This window comes from Heliangelus exortis, chromosome 7, assembly GCF_036169615.1.
Source record: "Heliangelus exortis chromosome 7, bHelExo1.hap1, whole genome shotgun sequence".
Lineage (NCBI taxonomy): Eukaryota > Metazoa > Chordata > Aves > Apodiformes > Trochilidae > Heliangelus > Heliangelus exortis.
Genome location: NC_092428.1, coordinates 28,519,487 through 28,545,959, shown reverse-complemented (window position 1 = coordinate 28,545,959; position 26,473 = coordinate 28,519,487). Strand labels below are relative to the sequence as shown.

The 26,473-nt window shown below is 36.4% G+C and overlaps 1 protein-coding gene across 2 annotated transcripts in view; it reads left to right on the top strand.

Annotated features, from left to right (window-relative positions):
- PDZD8 (PDZ domain containing 8) overlaps window positions 1-26,398 on the top strand; it is a 55,555-nt gene extending 29,157 nt beyond the window's left edge. For both annotated transcript variants that reach the window (XM_071749515.1, XM_071749516.1), the window contains 2 exons: window positions 20,396-20,558; window positions 21,575-26,398. In XM_071749515.1, coding sequence (XP_071605616.1) covers window positions 20,396-20,558; window positions 21,575-23,769 — 2,358 coding nt within the window. In that variant the 3' untranslated portion in view covers window positions 23,770-26,398. The remainder of the gene's footprint in view (window positions 1-20,395; window positions 20,559-21,574) is intronic.
- Window positions 26,399-26,473: the final 75 nt, after the last annotated feature.

Here is a 26,473-nt window from a genome sequence, read left to right as displayed (position 1 = left end):
ACCCTGGGGTGGACATACCCTCACCTGAGATGGGCAGAAAGCAGAGCTTGGTGCAGGTTTGCATTTGGCAGCAGACAGCACTAAATGCATCATCTGCAACCAAGCCTGCAGCTTCCTTTCCATGCACCTTCTTTCTCCTGAAGTCCAAGGTTGAAGCTGTGATCTTTCTCACCCCCAACACCCTACTCTGCCCCCCCAGAGTGCTGCAGAGATTGATGCTTGCAATGAATCTGACTTGCTGAGTTTCAAATTTAAAATACCAGCTGAAAAGATGAATGCATAAAATAACCTGAATGAGAAGGATCTGTAAAGAGCAGGGCTTAATGCTGTGTGTGTGCTTGCACCTCCCCATCCCCAGCTCTGAAGAGCTGCCAACAGAACTCATCCATGGTACTCAGACTTGGGAAGAGAAGTTCTTCTGAAGCCAGATACTTGTCTCGTGTAGTGAAATAGGTCTCTTTTGAAGTCACATAATGCCAGTCTAAATTTCCATTAGATTTTGTAACCAAATAGTAATGAAGGTGCCATTGCTGATACTGTCTATTCTGTTGAGGTCTTCCCAGATGATACTGTGTAGGGTTTTGTATCCCAGGAAAAGATTGTAGTGACCTCTTCCTGACTGGTCAGAGTCATGAAAGAGGCACAATCATTTAAAATGGCTGTGATTTCACCTTTGTGAAACCTCCCTCTGTGATTATCCTAGGAAAAAATATATAGAAAACTTCCAGCTTGAACGGTGATTAGTTCTGTTCTTTTCATGCATTTTACAGAGCTGATAAGCAACGTTCATTTTCCCTGTGTGTTTTTTCCTTGAAGTCTATTCATGTAATAACAAGCTCAGTACAGATTATTTGAGTTACCTTTTAGTTGCTCATCTTTCATATCCTCCTGGCAGTACCCAGTTTGAATAGCAGTTGAGAGCTTTTCTTGTCTTATTTTTTAACTTACTTCATATTCAAAATATAAAAGTGTTAAGGAAACACTAAATGATCTCTTTTCCTTTAAAACCCTTGTGAAAGTTAACACTGGCACACTGTTAGTGTGTCACTAGATCTGGTGCTGATGACTCTTTTTTTCCGTGTCATCTGTTCTGCTGCATGTCCAAATATTGGAAGCAGGAAAGAGTTCTAAGTAGGTTTTACAGCAGCTGTGTTTCTCATTTGCAAAGAAATTGATTTAGAGTGATAGCTGATCTTGCTAAATAAATAGATGGCTGGTGCATGAAAGGTAACTTTGTGTGTATAAACAGTATGGCCTATTGTAAGAGAGATAACAGTGTTCTATTGACCAGAGTAAACAGAGTGGTTTCTGGGTAATTCAGTATATTTCTGCAATGACTTTCTAAAGTATTTTGTTACATCCTATTGCAGAGTTGTATGTCTGCAGTATGGCAAATGCTGCTGCTGAGTTTTATCTGTCCTACTGCTTGTTTCTGCTATGGGCTGTACTGAAGATGTAGGGAGTTTGTGTGCAAATAAATGTCCAGAAGGAGTTAATTTATTTATAGTAGGATTTTTTTGTTGTTGTTTCTATTTTGATTTTCATGTTTGTTTTGTTTTGGTTTGTTTGTATTTTATTTGTTTGTTTTAAGTGCAAGTTTTCAGATTGCTTTTGGAGATTTGACAGTCTTAAGTTTCTGGCTAAATGACTAAGAGTATGAAAGACTAAAGTAAACCTTTTTCAGATTGGTCTCCTGGAAAGTTTTTGCTTTTCATTTGATAATCTGAAAAGGCATAACTAGGCTAGGTGTAATATCAACTCTTTAGTAACTCATTTGGCAAAATGAAAGAGCCACAGTGAAGCCCAGTGATGTATATTTGGCTGCTGAGCTGTGCCATCTAAAACTGAGAAAGAGTGGTAGTGACCTCCTCCTGACTGATCAAAGTCATGAAAGTGGCACAGTTACTTTTCTATGCTGATGAGTTTTTAGAAGAGACACTATTCAACTCTTCTTGAACATTTAAGTATAATTTAATTAAATAGATATACCAGTGAGAAGTTAATGACAGTGATATATTTTCCCTCTTGTCCATTTGATTTATGCAGTTACTTTTCCTGATTCTTTGAAAGGGACTCTGGACCCAGTAATATTTCAGATCATTTACCCCTCTTTTCAAGTGTGACTGAACTTGGTGTAAGTCTGAAAAATTAAGATTTTCCTGAAAAGAGTGAGCTAGAAAGGGAAGGTATGAAAATGTGGGAAGCAGTGGCAGAATGGTGGTGCTAAGGCAGTGTGTGAAAAGCAGAGCTTATAGGGCAGATTGCATTGGACTCCTTGATTTTTCTTTTCACTGGGTTTCTTGTGTATAAACATTCTCATTAATAGAAGAAATCTCAGCTGCTTGCTTCTGATTCTCATTTTGATATTTACATCAGCTAAATCAACAATTGCATTAGCTTCAACAAAAGCATTATCAGAAATTTCTTAAAGTATCCTTAATAATATATGGTATGATAATTATTGCTATTAATGATTTTACTAATGAACCTCTGTTTTTTAATGGGATAGAAATGAATTTTCATACACCACAAATAATTGAGATCTGGTGGTCTTAAATTTTGCAGTTCAGGTGTCAAAATACAGGCACAAAAACTACTGAGTGACTGCAAAGAAAGCCTTTAATTTTGTGGGAGGAATTCCTTTTTCTGAGCATGCTTTTATGTAATGTAGCTATTTTGATGAAGTCAAATGTGTTTAAGTAGTTCAGAATCTTGGACTGGAGGTAATGCAGTGTTGTTACATATGTCATGTCTTACCTTCCTAGAATGTAATTATTTAACTGAACATTATCTCAAAATGACTGTTAGGGTCTTTTTCTTCCTTTGTCCCTCTTCAATCATAAGCTAAAGCAGAAATTAGATGTTTGTCTCAGTGTTACAAGTCTCTTGTAGGCCTAGTAGGGTAAAGCTCAACACCCGGAGGCAGCACGGATGAATAAGAATGGTGTTTGAAACATCTTATTTCTTGTCATTATAATTTTCAGTAGTTAAAATACTACTGTGGCTATTCTGTGTCTGTGGAACAGCAGGAGTGAAATCTTTGTGAGCAAAAGTGCATGTTTGGGTAATTATTAGTGCAGGATAAGCAATTCTTGCTTTTTCTTAAGGGTGACCAAGTACTTTTAAAATACTTTCTGTAATTGAAAAAAAAAAAAAAGCAGGCATTTTGTAAAGCAAGCATTGTATGTGTTCTCCAAATGCTCTGTAATTATGGAAGGCAGAAATGAGAAAGTAATATGAATGGGCAGTGTAGCAATTGCCCTGGAAAAGCCTTGGGGATCAGAACTGGAATTGCTGATTCCTGTCATACAAATGAAATGACTAAAAGGGCATTCCAGTGTCTTAAGGTTAGATGGAGCAAATTGCTGCTCTGCAAAGAACACCTACATATTGGAAGTAATTGGTAGTGAATCACCATTAGAAAATGGAGTATTTCCCTTAATGCAGTCTCTTAAAAGGCTGCCTCCACTTAAGTTTTTGGTAAGATAAAATAGTCTTTGAACCATTTGTATCTTTACAAATGTTTTAACCAGAAGTCAATATCTGCAGATCTAAATTTGCGTCATCTGTTTCCATTTTTAGGTGCTTAGTTTGGAACAAGCATCATGTCTGTGTACCCTCAGAGCGATTTGATGTTAATTGAAGCTCTATATTTTCCCTAGCTGAAGGAAGAAAATAAAACAAAAAAAATAGCTCTTAGAAATCTGAGACTGGATATGCAGAAAGGATTTATTATTTTTTATTATTATACATTATTAAAACAACCATGATGTTTTTCCTATCTAAAGAAATACATAAATATATATTGACACTTATAGATGAGTTGTGCATGTATATAAATATATACACTTAATATATATAGGTTTGTGTATATGTATATATAAAATGAAAAGCATCACTAGCTGCTCTTCAGTTAAATTTAAATGGAAGTCTCAAGGACAAAAAGTTGGCCAAGCCTTAAAAAAATATAGATACTTGTAGACACAATAAATGATCCCTGAGAAATCTGGCTTGGCTTATCTGAAATTCATCGTTGCTTACAGCTCCAGTGATAGCCAAAATAGTAAAGAAATACAAAGATGATGTTTATGAGAACAGTTGCAGAAATCTGTTTCTAGGTTCCTTGGTAGTTAAATCACACATCTGTGGGAGTATATGAAGAATAGGCTGTACAAAAGCTTGTAAAATAAAACTACAGTCACTTTACATAACAATGAGAATTACAAGTGAGCACAGGATTTCAGTGTTCAGAACTGCGTAACACAGACATGAGGTCCATCTCCAGTGTAATCTCTCCCCCTTTCAAACCAGTAATTTCCACTGACCTTAAATCAGATGCACGTTTATGATAAGTAGACAAAAATAGACAGTAAACAGATTTCATTGAACTAGTTAAGTGTGTGACAAGTTACTTGCTTAAATGATAAAGTCCTGTTCACTTCTGTGCAATGTGGAGTCAGAATGGATTTAAGTCACATAGAATTTTCTTAAGGAATATGAAAAGCATGGGACAAAGATGTTGATAGATGTTGTACATACTCATGTAAAACATACATTTACTCCTCCTTTTTGGATGTGAGATCTATGTATATAAACTGTAGATAAAGCAGCCCTCTGCATGGACATGTAAATAGAAATAAATGCAAGACCAGTCTGGAGAGAGGATGTGTATACCACACTGCCCTTATATTAGTAAGGGGTGCAGCCTCGGGGCTGAGGACATGACTTGCAAATTCCATCTTTGATTTTGTCTGCCTTGCAGCTCCTACGTCTTTTTCTCTCTCAAATAAACTAAAAAAAAAAATAGAAGATGTATTTTGTTACTGTCTTGCGCGTGGCACAGAGGTCTGTCTGCAAAAGGTCACCAAGCTTTTGTTATTTTTCTCTTTAGGGGGGTGTAGTAAAGAAATAACAGAGGAAATGTTGAAGCCTGGGTTAAACTTTGCCTCCTGTGGGGTGGTTGGGAGGTTGGCTGCTTGTGGATGGATTTGGATTATGCTGTGAGGCTGCTGCAAAAGTTGTTTTGTGTAAAGGGCTGGAGAAGATAATGGAAAGCACAGGAGAAAAAGACTTGGAGGGCTCTTGCTGTCTGTAAAGTATTTGAGAGAAGGGAACTGTGGGCAAGACAGGATGGATCCATTACATCCAACTTAAATCCCACAAAATAGTTCAAAATGGAGGAGAAAGACAGGTAGTGATGATGTGCAGGTGAATCCGTTCCTCTGTCTAATTTGATTAGTACCTAAAACTGGAGCAGTTGCACTTGCCCTGGTAGCCATTTGCTGTGTTTCTGGACTGTTCCTCTGTTTTGGAGAAGTGAAGTGCTGAGAGCTGATGAGAATTTTGAAGGTGCTTCCAATTTCTCTGCGTTGTGATGGGGGTTAAAGTACAGGGAGATCAGGAGGAGGTGGGGGTGAGTTTGGTGGTTGTTTCATGGCTGGTGTGAATGTGAAGATGAATGAGAGAAACTCCATGCTGAGCACAGGACCTTAGAGGGGACAGCAAGAGGATTGCTGGGTGAGCAGCCACCTCAGCAAGGGAAAAGAAGGTGCTCAGGAAAAAGGGTTCAGATAGCCAGGATTTCCTTGAAAGCTGAACTGAAGTAAGAAAAATCCCATAGGGCCTAGGAATGGTGTTACTCAACCAAACCAGTTCTCTAAGTAGCTCTTAAAGATGTAATATCATAAAATTACTATAGAAGAAAACAGGCACAGTAGTAAAGGAGAGTAAATAATGACTATTAGCTTAGAAAACCAGACGAGATGATGAATCAACAGCATCAGCTCAGCTGCATAAACAGAGAGCAGGGGATGTATGACAAGAGCAATACTACCAACAGTCATAGGAGCAGTAAGGTCACAGGAGCAGAGTAGTTCTAAACATCTGGCAAGTATGGAATGTTTAAAAATGCCTGATTAATGTATGTTATCTATGGGTTATAAAAACTTCCAGCAAACATGCAGTTGTACTGTCAGAAACATGAAGCAGCTGGCTTCAGCAGAAACATTGGCTCTATTTCAAACATTTCTTTAAATATATATATTTTCTAAACAACATTTAAATTGTATCTAGACAAGGTATCTGCCTGGTCATTAGACTAGAATCAAAGTAGTTTAGAAGGGAAAGGGCCTCTGGAGATAACCTGGTCCCAACTCCAGGCAGGTCAGGGCTAACCTGGCTCAGGCTGCTGAGGACGCTGTTCAGAGAGCCCCTGCCAGCCAGGCAGTGCTGGTGGTTCATTTCTTTTTCTGCTAAATCCTACATGACAGACTGCACAGGGAGAAAGGGCAGCAGAGCTATCTGAATTAATTTCCACTAGTTAAATAAAAAAGAAAATTATAAAAAGAGGGATTTGGTCTAGAACTGTTTCTGCAGATGGCTTCAGGTGGAGTTAAATATCTCTGCGTTGCAGGCACTCCAGGGAGGAGGCAGCCTGAGCCTAAAAACTCTGTAAAAAAATTGCATCAAGGCTTTGCCTCGGCTTACAGACCTGCTAGAGGGAGAAAGTAGTAAATATGTGATGGTTTTGATTCATTTCTTAAACATCTGCAGTCTGGCTACAACGGGTGTTTAGTCAAAACATGGGATCATCTATGGTGGATTTTTATTCCTTGCAAACAACATTTGAGCAAAGAATTTTATTTTAAGCAAAGTTTTTTTGCCAGGTTTGATAAATATTTCTATTTCCAATACAGTTCTTGGAAGCTGTAACTATTGGAAAAGAGTCTGCAATAACATATATTCTAAAATGTTTGTAATAAGTAGGAACAACCTTAGCTGCCACTGTCACTCAGAGCCTTGCTGACTGATGTTTAGAAGTGCTATAGGAACTACAGTCCTGGTTACATGTGATTGAGGTAACCCAAGAATTGTAATTATTTCTTGAGCTTTAAAAATAGTTGCTAGGAGGAAGTAATTTTAAAAAGCAATTAATGTTGTGTCATGCCTAATAATTGGAATGAGAGTAAATGTGATGTACCAGAAAATAAAAACTCTGATTCTGTCTGAGAACACATGATTCACCTTGCAGAAATTAGTTTCATTTCTGGATTTGTTTTGACAGCTGGAAGCAGAAACCTATAAAGGCATTGGAAATGTTTCCTGTGGATACACTTTTCTGCACATTCAAAGAACAATTTAGTGGAGCAAAGAGATCTTTTTTGATATTGCCAAACTCCCAACCCACTGTCTAACTCTTCAAATGCTGAAAGAAATATTTTAATACTACAGCAGGAGAGAAGCAAGGAATATTGTTGTGGCTGCAGGATGAGCAGCTTAGGGAAAGATGCTGTATAGGTATAGACTGAATGTATACTGAGCCTCCTTTTCAGTAGAATAGGAGAAGTGCAAGCAGTTCCTTCCTTTTCCTGCTCTTTTGTCTATATCAGAAAACAAATCTTTGACACTGTATTTTAGTACTCTTTCTTATTTTTTATTTTTACGTTTTATTAGGGAGTCACTTCACTCAGCTGGTAATTTTACCAGCTCAAGAAAGGAATTTTTCCTCTTAATCTATTTGAAAGGCAGATTTATTTATTATTTTTTTTGCTATGTGCTTTCTGGTGGCCGGCATCTGGCAGTCCTACAGATTACTGGGTAAGCTTTAAGTGTTATGTCCCATTAAATGTTGAGTCCAGGAGTATAAATTCTCTTGTCAATAGAGTACCTGATTTTGTGATTTTTCTAAAGGTCACCTTTTTCTAAAGGTTTATGCAACAGCATAAACCCAAAATATTAAAGCAATGGTTAACCTACCATTACTGAAGGAAGAAGAATAATGACTCTTTTTTTTCTCTCACAAAAAAAAAAAAAGCCAATTCCTCATACCTTCCTCTGAATATATTGTAATACATCCCTACCTAAATGTAAAATTGTACACAAATAGGTAGTTGAAATCTGAATGGAAGCTTTGGGATTTTGGCAGTTGATGTAAATTAATGAAATTTTTACAATCAGGAGGTCATCCTCTTTTCCCCCCTATCTTTACATTATTCAGTGGTTTTACCCCTTTTTTTTCCTCTGAAGCCTGACTGAATATAATTTCTCAGGTACTCTTTTCATAGGCTTTTTAGTGTGTGGCAGAGGATGTAAAAGCAAACAATTTTTTTTGAGCTAACACATCTCTTGTTCTCACGAGCTATGGTGGCAGATAAGTGCCTGTATAACACATTTGGAGCAAATTAATGGTTAAATTAATAATTTTGTATCCTGAAGCTATGCTAGAAGATATTTAATCTTTTTTACTTTTATTTTATTGTAAGGTATTTAATCAGTCATCACGATGCACATTTGTGGGGTTTTTTTCTACAGAGCTCTAGTCTCTTAAAACCTGTAGGTTTTCAAATAAAATATTTTTTAAAGTATTAATTTAAAGGAGAAATATTCAGCCTTTGAAAACTTAGTACTGAACATGCCACTTCTAAATAGTGACTTTTTTGGGCTTCTCCACCAACAGCCTTACAGTGATGGTCAAGAAAGTATTGTGCCATAGTCTGATACCAAGGACTCCAGTTACTTCACACAGAATGTTCTCATCAACTTCTTAGAAACAATTTTCAATTATTTTTTTTTGTGAAAAGCTCATTCAAATTATTAAGTTATCTGACTTATTCATACTTAAGAAATTAACAAAACAACTCGTGATTCCAGAACTGATGCAGATTCCATCCCTCTAATATGTAGAAAGAGAAATATTTACCATCTTAAGGTAAAAAAGCAATATTTGCTTAAGGACAGCTTCTGTCATGCATGTGCCTCTGCCCCACACACCTGCACTGGCATGATTAATTTTTGAAAATATATATATACATATTTATCAGACAGTCTATAGCATTAACTAATTCTTTGTTAATTTTAAATTAAACAAGGGGTGAGTTGTAAATTCTTTGATTAAGGTCATTGGTCAGGGTCTCAAGCAAGCCCTGTTTCAGATGGCACAGAAAGGGGAAGGGAAAATAGAAACACATTGCATGATGAAATCTCTTGGGTATTTTTCTTATATACTTCACTAGGTACCAGTAAGGTCTGTTGCTAATTTAAAAATAATAACAGAGCATAAAACCAGAATATGTGAACTTGTAGTTAGTGCTGAAGGTAAAGGAAGTTTTAAAGCTTGACATAATTTCCTATTAATTTTTTCATTTGTGACAGGGAAATGAGGAATAGGTTTATATTACTTCCCTGAGCCAGAAAATACTTCAAAATAACCAGTCAAAATTAATGAATTTTTACTTCTCTTATGAGTAGTGTCCTGCTCCTCCTGTACTTTCTTTTTCCTTTGATTCCTCATAAGCTGTCTTTGAAAAAGTATTTTTCTTTTCATGCTTTTGCATGCTTCAGTGTTAGGGGTTTAACATTTAAAATTGTTTTCTGGAGAGTTCATAGATTCTGCTACCTCCAGAAATCCATGGGGGAAGGTAAATTATTGGAAAGATTTCTCCCAGAATTGTGATTCAGCCTTGTGAAAATGCACAATCCCAGTCTCCAGCGTTGAACAGAAATCTTTGTGGCATAGCTAAGTGTGTTTTGTTTGGTTTGGTTTTTTTTTTAACATCCATTTTATTGAAGTTCTTTCGTAGCCTACAAATGGAAGACATTTGGCTCTTTGTCTAAGTAGTTCTGTTTCCTTGTCACTCAGAAATCTGAATGTAGCCAAAAACTATGTATTTTGGTCAGCCAGTTAGATGATTACATTGATTAGATGGAGAGCAAACTGCAACACTTAAGCCCTTTCCAAGCCAAAAACCATTGTAGGAAAATTTCAGACCTTTGGATTTTCATGAAGCATTTACAGAACCGAGGCTGCAAAGTTGGAGAGGGTGTTGATCCCAATTTACAGCTGATGTTCAATTTCTAAATCATTCTTTGAAGAAATTATGAAGTGATCTTGATGTGGGCTTGGGGAAAAAGAAATCCTGGAATGTTTTTCAAGTGCAAAGCAAATGTAGCGAGGTATTGATTTATTTTTGCAAAGTGAACTGTCAGTATTTGACTTGGTTGGTGTAAAGATCTTTTTCAGTTTAATAGTTGTGGCAATTTTTATAAGTGATGAATGGTAACAGTATGAAAATCTGGCTTCTAGGTGTGCTGTTGTCTTGGTGCCTCTAATTAGATGTGACACTGAGCTGCTGTTTCACTGCCCAGCAGCCATTTGTGCCCTATAACCATAAACAAATTGATTTGATGTGATGTGTTCAACAAAATAACCAGAAATAGATGCATGATTGTGGAAATCTTGACTGGTTATATAGCTGTGTGTTTATGCCGCAGTGTTTTGTCCAGAATTTAATTGAAAACAAAATGTGGTTTGGCTGCCTTTCTCTGCATAGAAGCACTATTGTATAGAAAACCTTGGCCTTCTTGCAGTAATTACTTGAAATAAGCTATATAGATACAAATCCCCTATTTTCTGATCTTGGCAATGTAGAATTTCAGAGGAAAACTGATGATCTGGTTTTACCAGGCAAAGGGTGGGGATGGGAGAGAGTGTATGTAACAGGAACTTAATTTTGATAAACACAGATCTTCTATTAATTATGAAAAGCTATTATAATGACAAATCATTTTACTACATCTGCTTTAGCTCCTTTGGGGCTAGCTGGTTCTGTGGGAATGCAGGAGGCTGAAAAATGATCAGGTCGTGATATTATTCAGGGCTGTGTTTTTCTTTAATAGCTATCTGGCTATTGGTATCGATGAGAAATTTGAACAGTTGTCAAGAAGACAGTGTGCTTATGCAGTGCAGAGGTAATAAATTCTGGTCATTTTAGTCCTGTGATATTTCAAATTGTCACATTATGATGGTTCTAGGTACAAGTGTTACTGCTAAGAGTGCAGTTTCTGTCACGCCAATTTCCAGTGGTTTGTTTGTAAAGGGTATAGTCTCCACCTATTTTTTTTTTTTTTTTTTTACACACTTTTGTGCAAGTAGCTGTTTAAATATGCATCTTTTAGTAAGTCAAATGGCACTGGTTGGATTTCCTCAGCTTTGGTACAAAGCCTGATCTGATCATCCTGTTGGAGCAGTGTGAGGGGTCAGCCAGGGCTGATGGAGAGCTCTGCCTGTTCTGGCCTTTCCTGGGACCACCAGCCCCCCCAGCCCCACCACTGCCTCCAACAGCATCAAGCTCTTCCTCAGAGCAGTTATTCTCTCTCAAGCCCTGGTATTTTGCTGAAAAGTCCCAGCAAATTGGGACTTTTGATGAATTGGGACAAATTGATGAGGTTCCTGCTCATTTCACAAGGTGCATGGTCCTCCAGCTATGACCCTGCAATTAGCACTGTTGTTGCTTTAAAGAAAACACTTCTGCTCCAGAATAAAATCAACCTCTAAATAATGCACTTATTCTTTCCATCAACATTTTTCTTTCAGAAATGCAACTTTCAAGCACTTCAAAATGTGACTTTAAAGCCAATCAGTGAGATCCAAGAGTGATGATTTGTATGCATTAGAAAGTAGTTTTGTATATTTTATTTCCATGGAAACTGGCCTCTGGGATGCGTGCTACTGTAACTACAGTGGATAATAACTTTTTATATTTTTAGTTTTGATGGCAATATCCATGTCAGTAATGTGGTGGTTAATGCAGCTAGGTGGGATAGTCAGAACTGTCAAACAGTTTCTTTGTGGAGAAGAAAACTTCAACATGAATAAAGAACTTTTACAAGATAGTCCTAATATTTTGAATTTATTACTTGAAAATTAATAGCAACTGTTTGATCACTATTAATTAGGTATTTCCAAGATAAATATAAGTAATTGCTACCTGGTTTAGAGGATTTGTTTTTAATGTATACACTTGAATGTTTAGTGGTTTTATTTCCATCTCAGAGGTGAACAAAACCCTAGGCTGACAACTCCTGTGTGCAGGTATTCACAGTGCATAAACTCCTCTGTTCTCATTAATCTCCTTTATCTGCAATTTGCATTGCATTACAGCACTTCATACCAGTTTCTTATAAAGGAATCCATTAGCTAAGTCAACTTTTTATTGGTTTAGTGTCATAGATGGTATTATTAATGAACTTTTTCTGTTCTTTTTAATATCCAGTTTCAGTAGCCTGGGTATTCAGTATTCAGTATTCAGTATTCTGGGTTTCAGTAGCCTTTTTTTTTTTATTACAAAACATTTATCTGATCAAGCTTAAGCAAGAATGAAGGCGGCCTTTGTATCTGAGATATAAATGGTGATAAAAGATTAAAAATATTTTTTTTTCAATTTTTTTAAGGCTAAAGGAAATCATCAGGATGTCAGTAAGAGCACTTTATGAAGAGCTACATTGGTGTTAATATTAAATTGCTCTCCAGAGAGCTTCAAGTAAAACTGAAGGTCTGCATTTTACTTTCTTCTGACATTTTGGAGTTAAATGCAGGTTTTTTGCTGCTTTGTTTATCCTCAGCTCCTCCACTCAACTCCTATAATTGCTGTTTAGTAAGAAGCAATTCATGATAATTGCTGTACAGTTTATTTTTTGCATGTCACATAATCAGTTTAACCTTACAGTTGGAAGGTAAGCTTTTTAGTAGTAGCTTAGCCAAAGAGTACCTGCAGCATGTCAGAAGTACCAAGGAAACTAAGATGCAGCTTCTTACTTGGTTGATTTTGCTGATGTAAAATTTTTTAGTGCTCAGCAGGCAGCTGTGCAGATGTTTGATGTGACTACTGAGCATTGTCACGTTTATTTCAGATAAATAGTGCATGAACTAGTGCATGAAGAGTTGGACATGTGCATAACACTTGAAGTACTGTAGCCTTAATGAATTAGTTCTTTAGATATGATCTTGGTCCAATATATGCAGCTCACGTCAGAATGAAGTTACCATCATATTTGGTACCTTACATTTTTGAGTTTGCTAATGAGATGAATGGAACAAAAACCTCAAGAAATTCTTCAATAAATTTGCTTCTTCCTAAAAGTAAAACAAACATGAAAACTGCAGCCTTGATAGTGGTATTCTCACGCACACCACACAATTCACATAGCTGGAAAAATTAACAAAAGGTCTAACATCCCACTTCCATTTTTTCACCGTTTTCTTGTAATTCAAAATATCTTCTTCTTGATATTTCACAATAAGCAAAACTGATGACTGTTCCAGACCTTGCTAAGAAAGCAAAGTTAGTGAGTCCTTTCTTACAAGCCAGATTTCTCTTTCTGTGACACATTTGCAGTCCAGACTTTTTCATTCACAATGCTGTTTGAATTTCTAAATTAAAAGTGTGTACCAGACTTTTTAATTTTATTGATTGGGGTGGCTGCAATGTGGCATTATCCATCAATGGGAAATTCTGTCCTGAAAAACTGCCTCCAGCATAGCTTGGAGAAAATTTTACCTTAATTTTAATGATGCTTGAAATGGATAAGAGATGGAAACCAAGTGAAAGCAACTGAAGCTGGGTCCACGTCTCAGCCCAACACGATAATATTGATACACTAGAAATAACTCAGCAGCACCCACTTACCTGTGCTAAGACCCAGTGGTGTCTCAACAGGGAGCTCCAAGTGGACTAATTAATTTTGTGTGATTACTTTGAGGTGAGAATTCAGACTAAGGGGGTTAAAGTCAGAATATATTTCTGTGCTTCAGTCACAGGAGAGCATAAGAACTGATTACTTACTGGCCATTTCCAGATGCCAGTAAATGTAACAAGTCTTTTGAAGGAAAAGGTGTTTCATGTGCTCGTGGGGTTTTTGGTTGGTTGGTTTTGGTTTTTTTTGTCTCTTTGAGACAAAATTGGAAAATGGTGTGCAGGTTATGTTCATCATCTGCTGAGAGGGAGAACAGTGGCTTTGGGGCTCTGTGACAAAGAAAAGAAACATCTACTCCTCCTCTAAAGCATGGATGGAAATACTCTCAAAACATTAAAAAAAAATTTCCTTTTTTTCCTTTGAGTCCAGTGTTGCTAAGGAGTGCACCATGAGCCTGGTGATACCTATTTTCCTTTCACTGTCTCCTCTAGCCCCTATAAATAAATAGTTTAGGAATGACTGCACTGTGCAGGTTGTGCATGCAGTAACAGGGTTGGAAAAAAAAAAAGCAGTAATGTTAAAGTCTATATTTTAAAGATAAATTCCAAAATCCTTTTTAAAACAACATAATTATTGGAGTGTTCAGAAGAGGAGGTTTTGGGTTTTTTGGTTTTTTTGTGTGGTTTCGTTTTTTGTGTATGTTTTTTTTGTTTGGTTTGGTTTGGTGTTTTTTTTTTTTTTTTTTGACATGACAAATTCCATCCTTTTCTCTCTGCATGCAGGCTGTCTGGGGGACTATAATAATTTTTATGTTTAAATATTTATTTTATAGGCATATATACATTTATTTATATGTTTATAGACATTATCTCTTCCTTCTCCCCAAAAGACATTAGACCTTACCTTGCAATAACACCTAAGATCCACTGTAGTAACTCTTGAGTTGCAGAAATACAAGCTTTTTATCTACAGTACAGCACTGACTTGGTGTTTGTGACTTGTACAGCCTGCTACAAACCACTGATAGGGAATAAGAAATGTTTGTAAAAATATTACTATTAAGTTGATGTTAATGTCAATGAAATAAGATTTCTTATATTTGCTTGGTTGATCTTTACTTAACATTTATTCAAAAGAGTATGACATTCTTATTAAATTCTAATAAATCTTTATTATGTTAATACTTACAAATAGTTAAGCAAATGCAGACTTTTAGTTACAGAGTAAAATGAAGCTTTCAAAAAAAATCCTTTTTAGTTCCTGAAAATAAGTAATTCGGTTTAAAAGCAAGTATCTTATCCTCTAATTATTATGTTGTGACTTCTTTTTGTGACTTCTTGTTTTTTTTGTAGCCATCTCAGTTTTTAAAGCTTACCTGAGTGATGTAGCACTAATAAGTTGCCATACGTACATTTCCTGAGGTTGTAATCTCCATATTTATCATGGACATTTGATTTCTGAGGCAATACAGAATAAATAATGTTATATCTCATGTTAACTTACATTGTAGTTATGAGACTACAGCATTATGGATGCCATTCTTAGCCCACTTTTCAAAACCAATCTAACTTCAAAGGTACAATTTTGGAGGCAAATAATAAATGCTATGGCATGAGATTTGTTTCTGTAGGCTATAAAAGGGGTGTTTATTTATAATCCCTTTGTGTTGGCAAATTCTTTTAGGACTGATAATTTAACAAAGCTTTTGAAGACTAAAAGTGTATTTTGTGTTGACACTAGTCTAAATATTTGGACATTTAAATAGTATTAAGAAGCCATAAACTCCAGAGTGATCACTGTGTAGCTGTGGAGTTCAGTATCAGTATGTTAAAAAAGGCTGGAAAAATTTCCATTGATATCCAGGTTTTTTTGCTAGGCTTTCAGAACAAGGCTGAGGTAAGGAAGGGCTATGAGATGCAAAATAATTTTCTGCTGCATTGTATTCCAGAGCATATTTCAGTATTGAACTGAAGGTACTGGGGGGGTTAATGATTGCAGTGCCTCATACACTGATGTATATAAATGAACTAAAGCCTGTACTGTGAAATCAATGCTTATAGACTTTGTTCTGTAAAATCAGGCATTCATGGCCCCACATCAAAATGTTTTATTAATTTTAAAGCGAAAGGACATCCTGTCCTCTTCTTGGGTTTTATCCTTGTATAATAAAACACTAAGGAACTTACTACTTTCGCCATTTTTTTTTTCCCCAAGACAGTAACTTCTGTTCTTTTGCATCTAATTCTTAACAAGTATTTCATAAACAGTATGGAGGTTGCATACCTTTTTTAAAAAAAGGTACATTTTCTAAGTTCATTTCATCATTTAGCTCTAACTCTTTCAATATAAGTTACTCACAAGGTATATGCCTTTTACTCACAAGCATTTAGTGTTTGATGCTCCTTATTTAAGTAAATACTAAGTTAAGGTGTGCAGGAACTAGTAAAACAGAATTATTAATTAGATCAAGTTTAAATAAACTTCCTATAATATGGTATGGCTAGATGGTTAAATTTTCCCTTTCTTAAAATGTGTGTTGTTTTTTCCTGCCTTGCAGTAAGATTTCTTAATAATAAATATCATTTCATTATCAGCAACTTTCTTCTGGTCTCTGTGTCATTTAACTGATTTTTGTCCTTCTCATGTGTCAGTGTTCCAATAGGTCTTTGGCTCTTCACATTTATTACTGAGTTTTGATTTGAGGGGGAGGCAGAAAGGTATCAAGTAGCTGTTTATGAAGATGCTTGGTTTTGTGAGTGTACTTGTGGGGTTGGGTGTGTTTGAGAGCTTGAAACAGCATTTACCTGCACAGCAGCTAGCCTGAGACAGTGGTGATATGAATATTTGGGGAAAGATTGGATTTTCCAGAGAGAAAAATCAAGGGAACTATTCATCTGGTTCGGGTTGATAAGTAAAACCAGTTTATTTCGTGAGAAAGCTTGTGGCTGTGCCAGTTAATAAAAAGTAGAGATGAACTTTGCTTGTTATGTTCAAAGGAGCTCTCCTTGCAGGAACAGCTTTCCATCAGATACTGCTGGAAAATTGGAAGTCTCCTCAGCATCAGTGAGTCAGATGCTCTGCAATCTGCAGTTGGGGTCCCTGCATGGGAGCCAAATGTGCCGAGATACCTTGGGGTCCTTGGTCCCAGCTGTCCCTCATTTCTTTCATGTGGTCTCTCCCTGGGGGAGGAGGGAAGGGGACAATGCTGGGAATCACCCCAGAGGTTTCTTGTTTTTTACAGTAGAGAATATTTTCATTGTTAAGTCATCCACTGTTGGGATCTGCTCAAAGTAGTCCTTGGATTCAAAGAAAGCTCAAGAGGATGAGGGTCTGAACTGACAAACTGTAAGAAAGCTTTTGGTAACATGTTTTCTTTTGGTTTGTTTTTTTTTTCCTTTTTTTTTTTTTCTTCTTTTTTCCCTTTTTTTTAACTTTTTTTTTTTTTACTTTTTACTTTTTTTTTACTTTTTTTTACCTTTTTTTTTACCTTTTTTTACCTTTTTTTACCTTTTTTTACCTTTTTTTACCCTTTTTTACCCTTTTTTACCCTTTTTTACCCTTTTTTACCCTTTTTTACCCTTTTTTACCCTTTTTTACCCTTTTTTTTACCCTTTTGTTTACCCTTTTTTTTTACCCTTTTTTTTACCCTTTTTTTTACCCTTTTTTTTACCCTTTTTTTTTACCCTTTTTTTTTACCCTTTTTTTTTTACCCTTTTTTTTTACCCTTTTTTTTTACCCTTTTTTTTTACCCTTTTTTTTTACCCTTTTTTTTTACCCTTTTTTTTTTACCCTTTTTTTTTTACCCTTTTTTTTTTACCCTTTTTTTTTTACCTTTTTTTTTTACTTGTTTTACTTTTTACTGTCTAATTATACCCTTCCCCATCTCTGCTCATTGCCTTTGCCATAACTGCAAGTGCCAACAGTGCTTAGAGGCCATCACTGCCTTTCTTAGGGATTCTGTGTTGCTGTACCAGCTCATGTTTTCCTTCTGCCATTCTGTTTCAAATAGGGCTTGCTGCTTTCTGAACAACAGACCTGCAGAAATCTTGTCACTTCTTTGTGCCACTCTTTGAATGGATGAGAAAATATCTGACTGTAAAAAAAGTAGATTTGCATGATTCTTACGTCCCATAAGTATTTTGAGGGCCAGCTTCCTGCAGTAGTGGGATGTTTTTCTGACCTGCTTAAAGACTGATTTACATTAGAGTTACCTCTTGTTGCAGACAAACTTACAGCTATGTTTTTATGCAAAACTAATAGACTGTCTACCTTGGATTGAAAAAATCTTGGTTTTATTAAGTCCCGTTCTGAGTGCTACGGTCCAGAAATTGATGCAAAATTTCAGAGGACGCTATAGAATATCAAAGCAGATGTATCTCTAAAAGTGTGTAATTAAATGGCCAGAAATAAGAGAAAAATAACTTTTGTCCTTTTTCTTCACAATTCCATCTAAGCATTCATTACTTTCTTTCACTGAAGAGCTTTATACTTCAGTGAACTAAGAAAAAATCGGGGAAAAAACATGGTTATAGTTCGTTCTTCTGCCCTTTGTAAGAGTCATGTTTGTCAGCATTCCTTAAGTGGGAGTTTACTTTCTGCTGCATTGTAGTAGTTACTTTATCTATTCAAACACAATGATTTGGAAATCTTTTTCCAACCTTAATCATTTTGAGCAAGACTTAAAAAGGAGCCTTCATAGGAAAATAGAGATTTGAGCACTTAGACTCTGTGGCAAATCTCTGAAATAATGGTCTTCTCCTTGTATGATTATAACATGCAGAGCTACATAGCACAGGGGAGTGATGTTTGGAAAGAGTTTTTGTTGTAGGTTTTTATGCTGCCACAGCAAATTCATGTCATTTGGGCTTTTGACAGTTAAAATATTCAACTAGTGCTGTTTGAAATTGTAGTAATTGTTCATGGTGTTTCCATACAGCACATGCAGCCCTTGTGAATCGCTGACTTAAAGACATATTATTTATAAATAAAGGACTAGAGCAGAAGAGTAGTTCTTTTCTTTAAAAAAAGCTTCTCTTTTCTTCCACTGGTATTTCTAATATTTTTATTCTTTTTGTTTGTTTCTTAACACTCAACTTTTTTTTTTTTTTTTTTTTTTTTTTTTAAACTATGTCTCAGAGTTTCTTGGGAGTAAATCAGAATGGCCTTAATTTAAAAAAAAAAAACCAAAAAACAACCCCCCTGAAATCCCCACTAACATAAAACCCAACACAGCAACCCTAAAAAACCCTACCACCATTGTTTCTGTGAGCAACTATTTATTTGTTTGCTTATAGAAGAACACTGAATCTTGAGAGTGCATTAAGCTTATATGGTCTTGTTTTTCTCACATAATTTACTAGATATTATCATCATTATAGACATCAATGAAATTTGAGAAAAAATATTTTAAAGTGATTGTGGGAAATGCAAAAAATTAGTGACAAAACTTAGTTAATGCAGGTCTGCTTCAAACTCAATTACTGTTCTTAAGCATACTCTTACACAGCGTAGCATTTATATTTCTATAAAGAACTGAACAACAGTTAACAAAAAAACAAGATGTGGGGCTGTAAAAATTATAGGAAAGGAGTGAAAGCCATGCAGGCAAGGAGAGGATCATGTGCTGGAGGTAAGTAATCCACTCCTTCAGTGGCAAGGCATTGCACAAAACTAAGCAAACAAAGAGATCCCAGAAGAGAAGGATCAACTCCAGACAGTTTAAACATTGACAATTGAATAGCAACAAAGTAAATGCAGAAGGATGGAGGGGAAGAATGCCTACCTAAACTCAGTAAATTTAAACCAAATATAAAATTTCCTGTGGAGATTTTCTTCAAACAATGTCTGTCTCTCTGTTCTTGGGAATCAAAAAAAGCAAATTAAATTTCTGTCCTCGGAGCTGAGACACAGACTACGAGTTCCCCTTTCAAATACACAGAATATACTTTGGTGTGGAATGAGAGTTGGCAGTCACTTGACACAGTCCAGAAAGAATGTGCTTTGGGGCAAAAAAGCATATATTTTAAAATTCATTACAGACAGTCTGTATTACAAAAGAAATTACCAAAGATCTCAGGTACTGAGACACGTAAACAGTTGACCATTCTCTAGATGTATTCTTCATAGGGACTTCCAGATTATAAAAGATCCATGCAGGAGTGTGGGATGAAGCTACTTGGAGATTATACCTCAGTCATTGTTTTCTTTAAGGTATCTGAGATTATGGAGTTAATTTTTTTTCTTGTATTTATCTTGCAAGAGAAATAAGAGGAAAGAGTTCTGCATCTTTGAAGAAACTGCTTGGACTATTGTCAATTCAGATTTGTTCTCAATATGCTTTAGCAGTGTATAAGTACAGAACGGTTTTCTTACTCCATCTTTTCTATAGATTACTGAAGAGCTACTTGTAGTAACAGGTTTTATCACAGAAGCAGATAAATTTAAAGTGATACCTAGGCTGATGCTGCAGTGCTCCTTTTGTTAAAATTCTTCCCAATGGAATGGATGCTGAGGTTGTGTTCAGATGTAGTTTGTTAGGACTGGGGCTTTTTGCAAAGATGAGCCAAGTATTGACTTTCCTGCTGATCTGTATTTGTGTAGGCTGGCTCAGTATTATTTTATATAAGATACTGTACAGATGTGAACACATATTTATTCTGCTGACAGTTTTTTCTAATGCTCTCTAGTTTTGGCATATGTGGCTTTTCAGAGCTGGTCACATTTGGCTCCATTTTCCTCCAGAGGTGTAAACTGAACTGGCTGGCAGTTCATCTATTATGTGATAATCTCCTTAATGAAGTCAATGGATGTCCTAATGTAATTTTAAAAATAATATCAGTTGTATCATTTTATTTAAATGACCATTAGCAACCAGGAATCCTTGCAGTCAGCTGAACTGACCTCCTTTTATCTTGGTTCTCTCTAGGCAGAACTGGTGAAAGGGAATCTGCAAAGTGTTGGGCTCACACTCCGCCTTGTTCAGTCCAAGGAAGAGGATGCAGGCCATGTGGTCATTGAAACTGTGACTCCAAACTCACCTGCTGCAGCTGCTGATCTACAGAGGGGAGACAGACTTCTGGCTATTGGCAGTGAGTAATAAGTCAGCTTTCAAAATAAATGTGGTCTTGCAAACTGTGAGGATGTGTCTGCAAACTGTTCAACTAGACAGCCTTTCTCAACAATTACAGCTGTGTCTGGCTCTCATAATAAAAACTTAACATTTATGTAATTGTGGTCACTTGATTTTGTCATTCTGTTTGTTTTCTTGCATATTTATTTACTCTTTGCTAGGTGAAAGTCAAAATAAAGTTGAATAAATTATTCGACTGTCCGAATAGTGGTGCCGTGAAGTTCTCTACTTAGTTTCTTCCAGTGATGTTGCAAATGTGCTTACTTTACATTTTACATCTCAGGCCTGCATACTTAGTTTTGAACCAAAAGATTCTAAATAGACTATGGAACAAGTAATATAAATATATTTTTGACTAACAGTGTAATTGTTTGAAATGTCAAAATGACCCAAGAAGGTTTGCTAAATATTCAATAATTCTTTTGCACTTCTAGCATTAATTTTTGACAGCTGTGACATGTAGGATCATAAATATTATTTAGACATCTACTCTAAAGTTCTTGTATGTGAAGACTGTGGCCAAATTGTAACTGGCAGATAAGTGCTTCATTGAGGCAAAAAGTTACCCTTGACTTTTGTAGGGGAGGGCACTGTGTGGGGTTTTGTTTTTTTTTTTTTTTTTTTTTTGAAAGATTCTGGTGAAATCCCTGGACATTATGAAGTAGGTAGATACTAGTTTATAATCTACAATTTTAAATACAGCTTGAATACTTCTGGTTTTATGTGGAGTTTAGGGTATTTATTTAAGTATCTTTTCCACTCCTGAAATCAGTGATACATCTATATGAATAAAATGGAAAGGATCCATCTGCTACATTTGAGTTAAGCTCTTCTCTCATAACTGACTTCCTCTGTTATTAAGCAACAGTATTACTACCACTAACAAAGATCTAAACATGCTCCTTGATTATTTTTGGCCAGTTGGATTGTTATCATAATTAGAATTTTAAAATCCTTTGTCTTTTTTTTTAATAGGTGTCAAAATCACATCAACTGTGCAAGTGTTGAAGCTCATTAGACAGGCTGGGGACAGAGTTCTAGTCTTTTATGAAAGGCCTGTTGGGTATAATCAGCATGGCTCAGCACTGCAGGATGGATTTGGGCAGCTGGAAGACACAGCTTTCTTGACACAGACAGAAGATGATCAGTCTAGTTTATCAGCTGATGTGGATAGCAGAGATTTTGACTCAGAATTTGAGGACTTAGCTTGTGAATCACCTGACCAAAAAGAGGAACTGCCAACAGCTGCGAGTCCCAAACGTTCAGTTGTGATACTTGCTGCTAAACCACTTGGAACCATATCACCAATCCTGAATCGAAAACTACATTTAGGAAGTTATCAGACAGCATCAAAAACACAACAGAAAGATGGAGGTAAAGTGGCAACACCCAAAACTGTTGAGAGTTCAGATGCACCACAGCAATCAGGTAAACAATCCCAGGGAGCCAGTACTAAGCCTCCTGTGCCCCCTAGGCCACAAAGTAAGCCTGTTTTGCCTACTGGTGAAACTCAGAATGTGTTAGAAAGTGGAAATGCATCCTCTGAAAAACCAGAAAGGCCACCTCCACCTACAAATAACGGAGAGAAATGTACAGAGAAGGTAGTAAAGAATAATGATCAAATAGAAGACCCGACAGTATCAAAAGTAATAGCAGCACCAAAACAAGATACATTAAAAGATGGACTTCCAGAAAATACACGTAGTTCCAAAGATAGTGTAGATGATCATCAACCATGGGAATCACCAGAAATCCCTTACAAAGTCCGGCAAGGCCGATGGCCAAGGACAAGAACATCCTCTTGTCTGTTTGAAGTAGAAGGATACCATAAGTACCTTAATGTTGCACTGTGGTGCAGAGACCCTTTCAAAGCAGGTGGGTTCATCTGCTTAGGATATGCAAGCATAAAACTTGAAGAAATTGCTTTAGATTGTATAGCTACATCCTCAATGGAATATGTTAGAACATTTAGACTGAATGCTCCTACACCTAAAGCTGCAGTCACTAGGACAGCCTTGCGGAATTTGACGACCCATAAGGGATTCAATGAAAAATTTTGTTATGGAGATGTAACTTTACACTTCAAGTATTTAAAAGAAGGTGAAATCGATGAGCCAAACTCTCTCCTCGAGAAAGAAAGGGAATGTCACTTGGAAGAAGAAGCTCGGACAGTTGAGAAAGAGGATCCTTACTTGGGACAAGTTTTAACAGAGAACAAGCATAACTTTCAAGATACTCAGTTTCAGAATCCAACTTGGTGTGATTACTGCAAAAAGAAAGTATGGACTAAAGCAGCTTCGCAGTGCATGCTCTGCGCTTACGTTTGCCATAAAAAATGTCAAGAAAAATGCCTGACTGAGATGCCCTTTTGTGTGGGAGCTGAAAAGCGACTCGATCGAACTGCGGGAGGTTTTAGAACAGAAGGGCAGGAAGTTCCCCAGGCCGTGGCCTCTCGTGTTGATTCAGAATCTAAATCTGGTAACAGAACCACAGGTTTGACCAGGCACATCATCAATACGAGCACCCGCTTGCTAAACCTTCGCCCAGTCCCCAAAACTCGCCTGACTGAACCAGGGACAGAGGTGGTGGAACCATCACCAAAGCACACCCCAAACACTTCTGACAACGAGAGCAGTGACACTGAGATCAGTGGGCCAAGCAGTCCCTCGAAACGTGCAGGGGGCACGGGGATAAAGCTGGTGAGGAAGGAGGGGGGTCTGGATGACAGCGTCTTCATCGCCGTTAAAGAAATCGGACGTGACCTCTACAGAAGTTTACCCACTGAGGAGCGTTTCCAGAAATTAGAATTTATGCTGGATAAGCTGCAGAATGAAATAGACCAGGAGCTGGAAAATAATAATTCGCTCGTGAAAGAAGAAAAAGAGACAACGGAGGCAAGGAAAAAAGCCCTGATTTCTGCTGCGCTGGCGAAGTCGGGTGAAAGACTGCAGGCCCTTACCCTGCTGATGATCCACTACAAGGCAGGAATTGAGGATCTGGAGTCTCTGGAGAACATGTCACTAGAGCGACAGGCCAAAAAAGGGACTAAAGATTCTGAGGAACCCAGTATAGCAGAAGAATTAGATAACGAAGATCTCAGTCTGACAGAGGCTCCGACATTCAGCATCTCGTCGGAGGAAGCAGTGGATCCCCCTCAATCAGTAGACTGATCTTTAACATCTTTAGCCTTTGAAGGAATGAACTGAAAGAATACTTTGCACTTATTTACAAACACACACAAATGAAATTAAAACACTGGTATGATGCATACGGCCAGCTTCTCCACGGTTATTTGCCTGTGTAAGAGTACAGCTGAGAATGGTTCTTCTCCAGCTACAGCACCATCATTTTATTAAACTGGCTGGTTAAAGCTTCATTTTGGGGTTTATATCAGAAATTTATTTTTAATAACTTATTTTTATTGTTTTCTAATTATGTCACCTTACCATTTCACATAATTGTGTGTGGTGTCCCTAAGGTATTACTTCCCTCCTCTTCCCCCCATTTTTTTTTTGTTTTGTTTTTCTGTTTGGTTTTTTTTTGTTTGTTTGGGGCTTTTTTTTTTTTTTTTTTTTTTTTTTGGGGTTGTTTTTCTTTTTTTGAGCTGGTGTTTTCAACAGGAAACCAGCAGGTTTTTCAAAATGTTTAGTTACCATTGTATGATGAAAAAAAAATTATAAGCTTGTTGCATGCTTAAGCTGATAACTGACACAGAAGTCACTGAGGGACCAGGCTTTAAAACATTGATCACAGTTATTGTATGTCTGCTAGGTAGTTGTGTATTTGTTGCCAAACATATCGTGAAAGCAAGCAAAAAGGTCTTTCATTTTATCTGTTATTAATATTTACTGAAGTTAATGTTGCATATCATTTGTTTTTCATATTTTTGTTAAATACAAGAACTTTTCATAGTTTGTAATTTACATGAATTGTAGTAATGCTATGCTAAAGAAAATTCTCCTTAGAACTTTGGGCTATTGTATCCTGATGGAATAATACAAGATACAAAAGTACAAACCAGTAGCTCATAAGAATTCAGCTGGGAGTATCTTTGAAATAAGAGGCTGGTTGCCTTCCAGAACAATATTCTATGTTTAAGTGTTGTTGTATTATTATCTGGTGACCTGATAAAGGCAAATTGTTCTTCACAAGAGCTGGAGGCTTCAGTGAATTCTATGAAAAAGCATATAATGACAGTTTAAGTAATTAAAAAAAAAAAAAAAAAAATTTGCTGCAGTCTTGTATCATTTCAGAAAGCTTAAGGTACAAAATACTTTACAAAATAGGTAAATGTGTTCTCTCAAAACTTCTGAGTAATCACATAGTGGTAAATTGCTTTCAGCTTCTCAAACAGAAGAATCACCATTGTCAGAAAAATGTCCTATAGTGTATATAACATGCTTTATTTGGGTCAAAATCAGTGAGTCCAGTAGAGATGAGGAAGAATTTCAGCCAGCAGCTTTTGAAAAGTACTATCTGGTCTTGTGCTATGTGTAAACTGTGGATCTTATCATTACCTGGCTAAGGCTGTTGTTCTTACTTATTTCCTGTAAATGTGTCTTTGTTTCATCTTCTGTGTATAGAAATGCCGTATAAAATATCATCTTTATTTTAGGTACTGTGTTAGGTACTGGTAGTAGGAAAAAAAAAACCAAACGCCTTTGTGGGAATGGAGTTGAGTCTAAGATGGTAAAATTGACATTTTTCAGGCAGTCTGTAATGTACTTCTCCATTAAGTTTGCTTCTCAGTTTATTTTGTGCTGGGCAAAATTAAGCAGCAGTGGTTTTCACAGACAGAAAAGCATCCTTGTAGTTCTAAACATAATGGTTACTTGAACTCATGCGACTACTTGCACTTCTTTGTGAGTTCTGGGCAGTTGAGACTTGTTTAGTTGATGTATGGAAAACACTATCCATGCTAAAATAGGCATGTAACACACTTTGGAATTAAGCTTCAGCAAATAATCGCACAAAATCAGCTTCCCTTATTGACTAAAAGTTATTTAACCTCTACTTGCTTGAAATGCATATTAAAGATTTCCCACTCCATTTTCTCAGTGGCTTACCATTGGTGGTGATCTGCTTTCAATCTCCATCAGTGTTTGCTCTTATGGACTAATACAGAGCTTTTCAAATATATCCAAGTACTCCATTCAAACCCTGGTACACATGAAGGAGCTGTGAAAACAATGCAAATACTGATTTCAAAAACACACTCGTGGCTTTTAATTGACTTGTGTAAAACAGTGGGTAAAGAAAAGCTGGATATAGTTTTCCTCATCTAATCCTGCTAATGATGATTGTAAGAGAGAAATGAAATGTAGTGCATTATTTTTAAATATACCAAATGGGGAAAGGGCAAAAAATAGTAGTATTTTAGAGATAAGAAGGAAAAACCTAAATTCCTATCTGGCATTACTTTCAAAAGGCAGTGAATTTTGAGAGGAAAATTGTAATACTACATTCCTGATGTAATCTTTGCTTCATGCTTGACTGTAAATAGCTGAAAATAAAGAATACCACAGAAAACAAGAATATCTTGACTTAATGATATCTGAACTGGTGGCAGCTACACACATTTGCAGATCTGCCTAATATGATTTTGTTGGCTATTATTTTATCATGAGAATAAGCTTTAATAAAATAGTTTTGCTAAATTATCAACTTCTTTGCATTTTGTTAATATTTTTAAACATTTGTATTGTAGTAGTTTATTATCTAAAGCCACTACTTAAAGGAAGGATCTCTGGGGGACAAAACACATTTTGCTTTAAATAAAACTACTGATTGCTGGATTAATTGGGCTTTTATCCATTTTTTCTGCTTGCATACACATTTATTGTTACTCTACACAGATTAATAGCAGGCATAGAT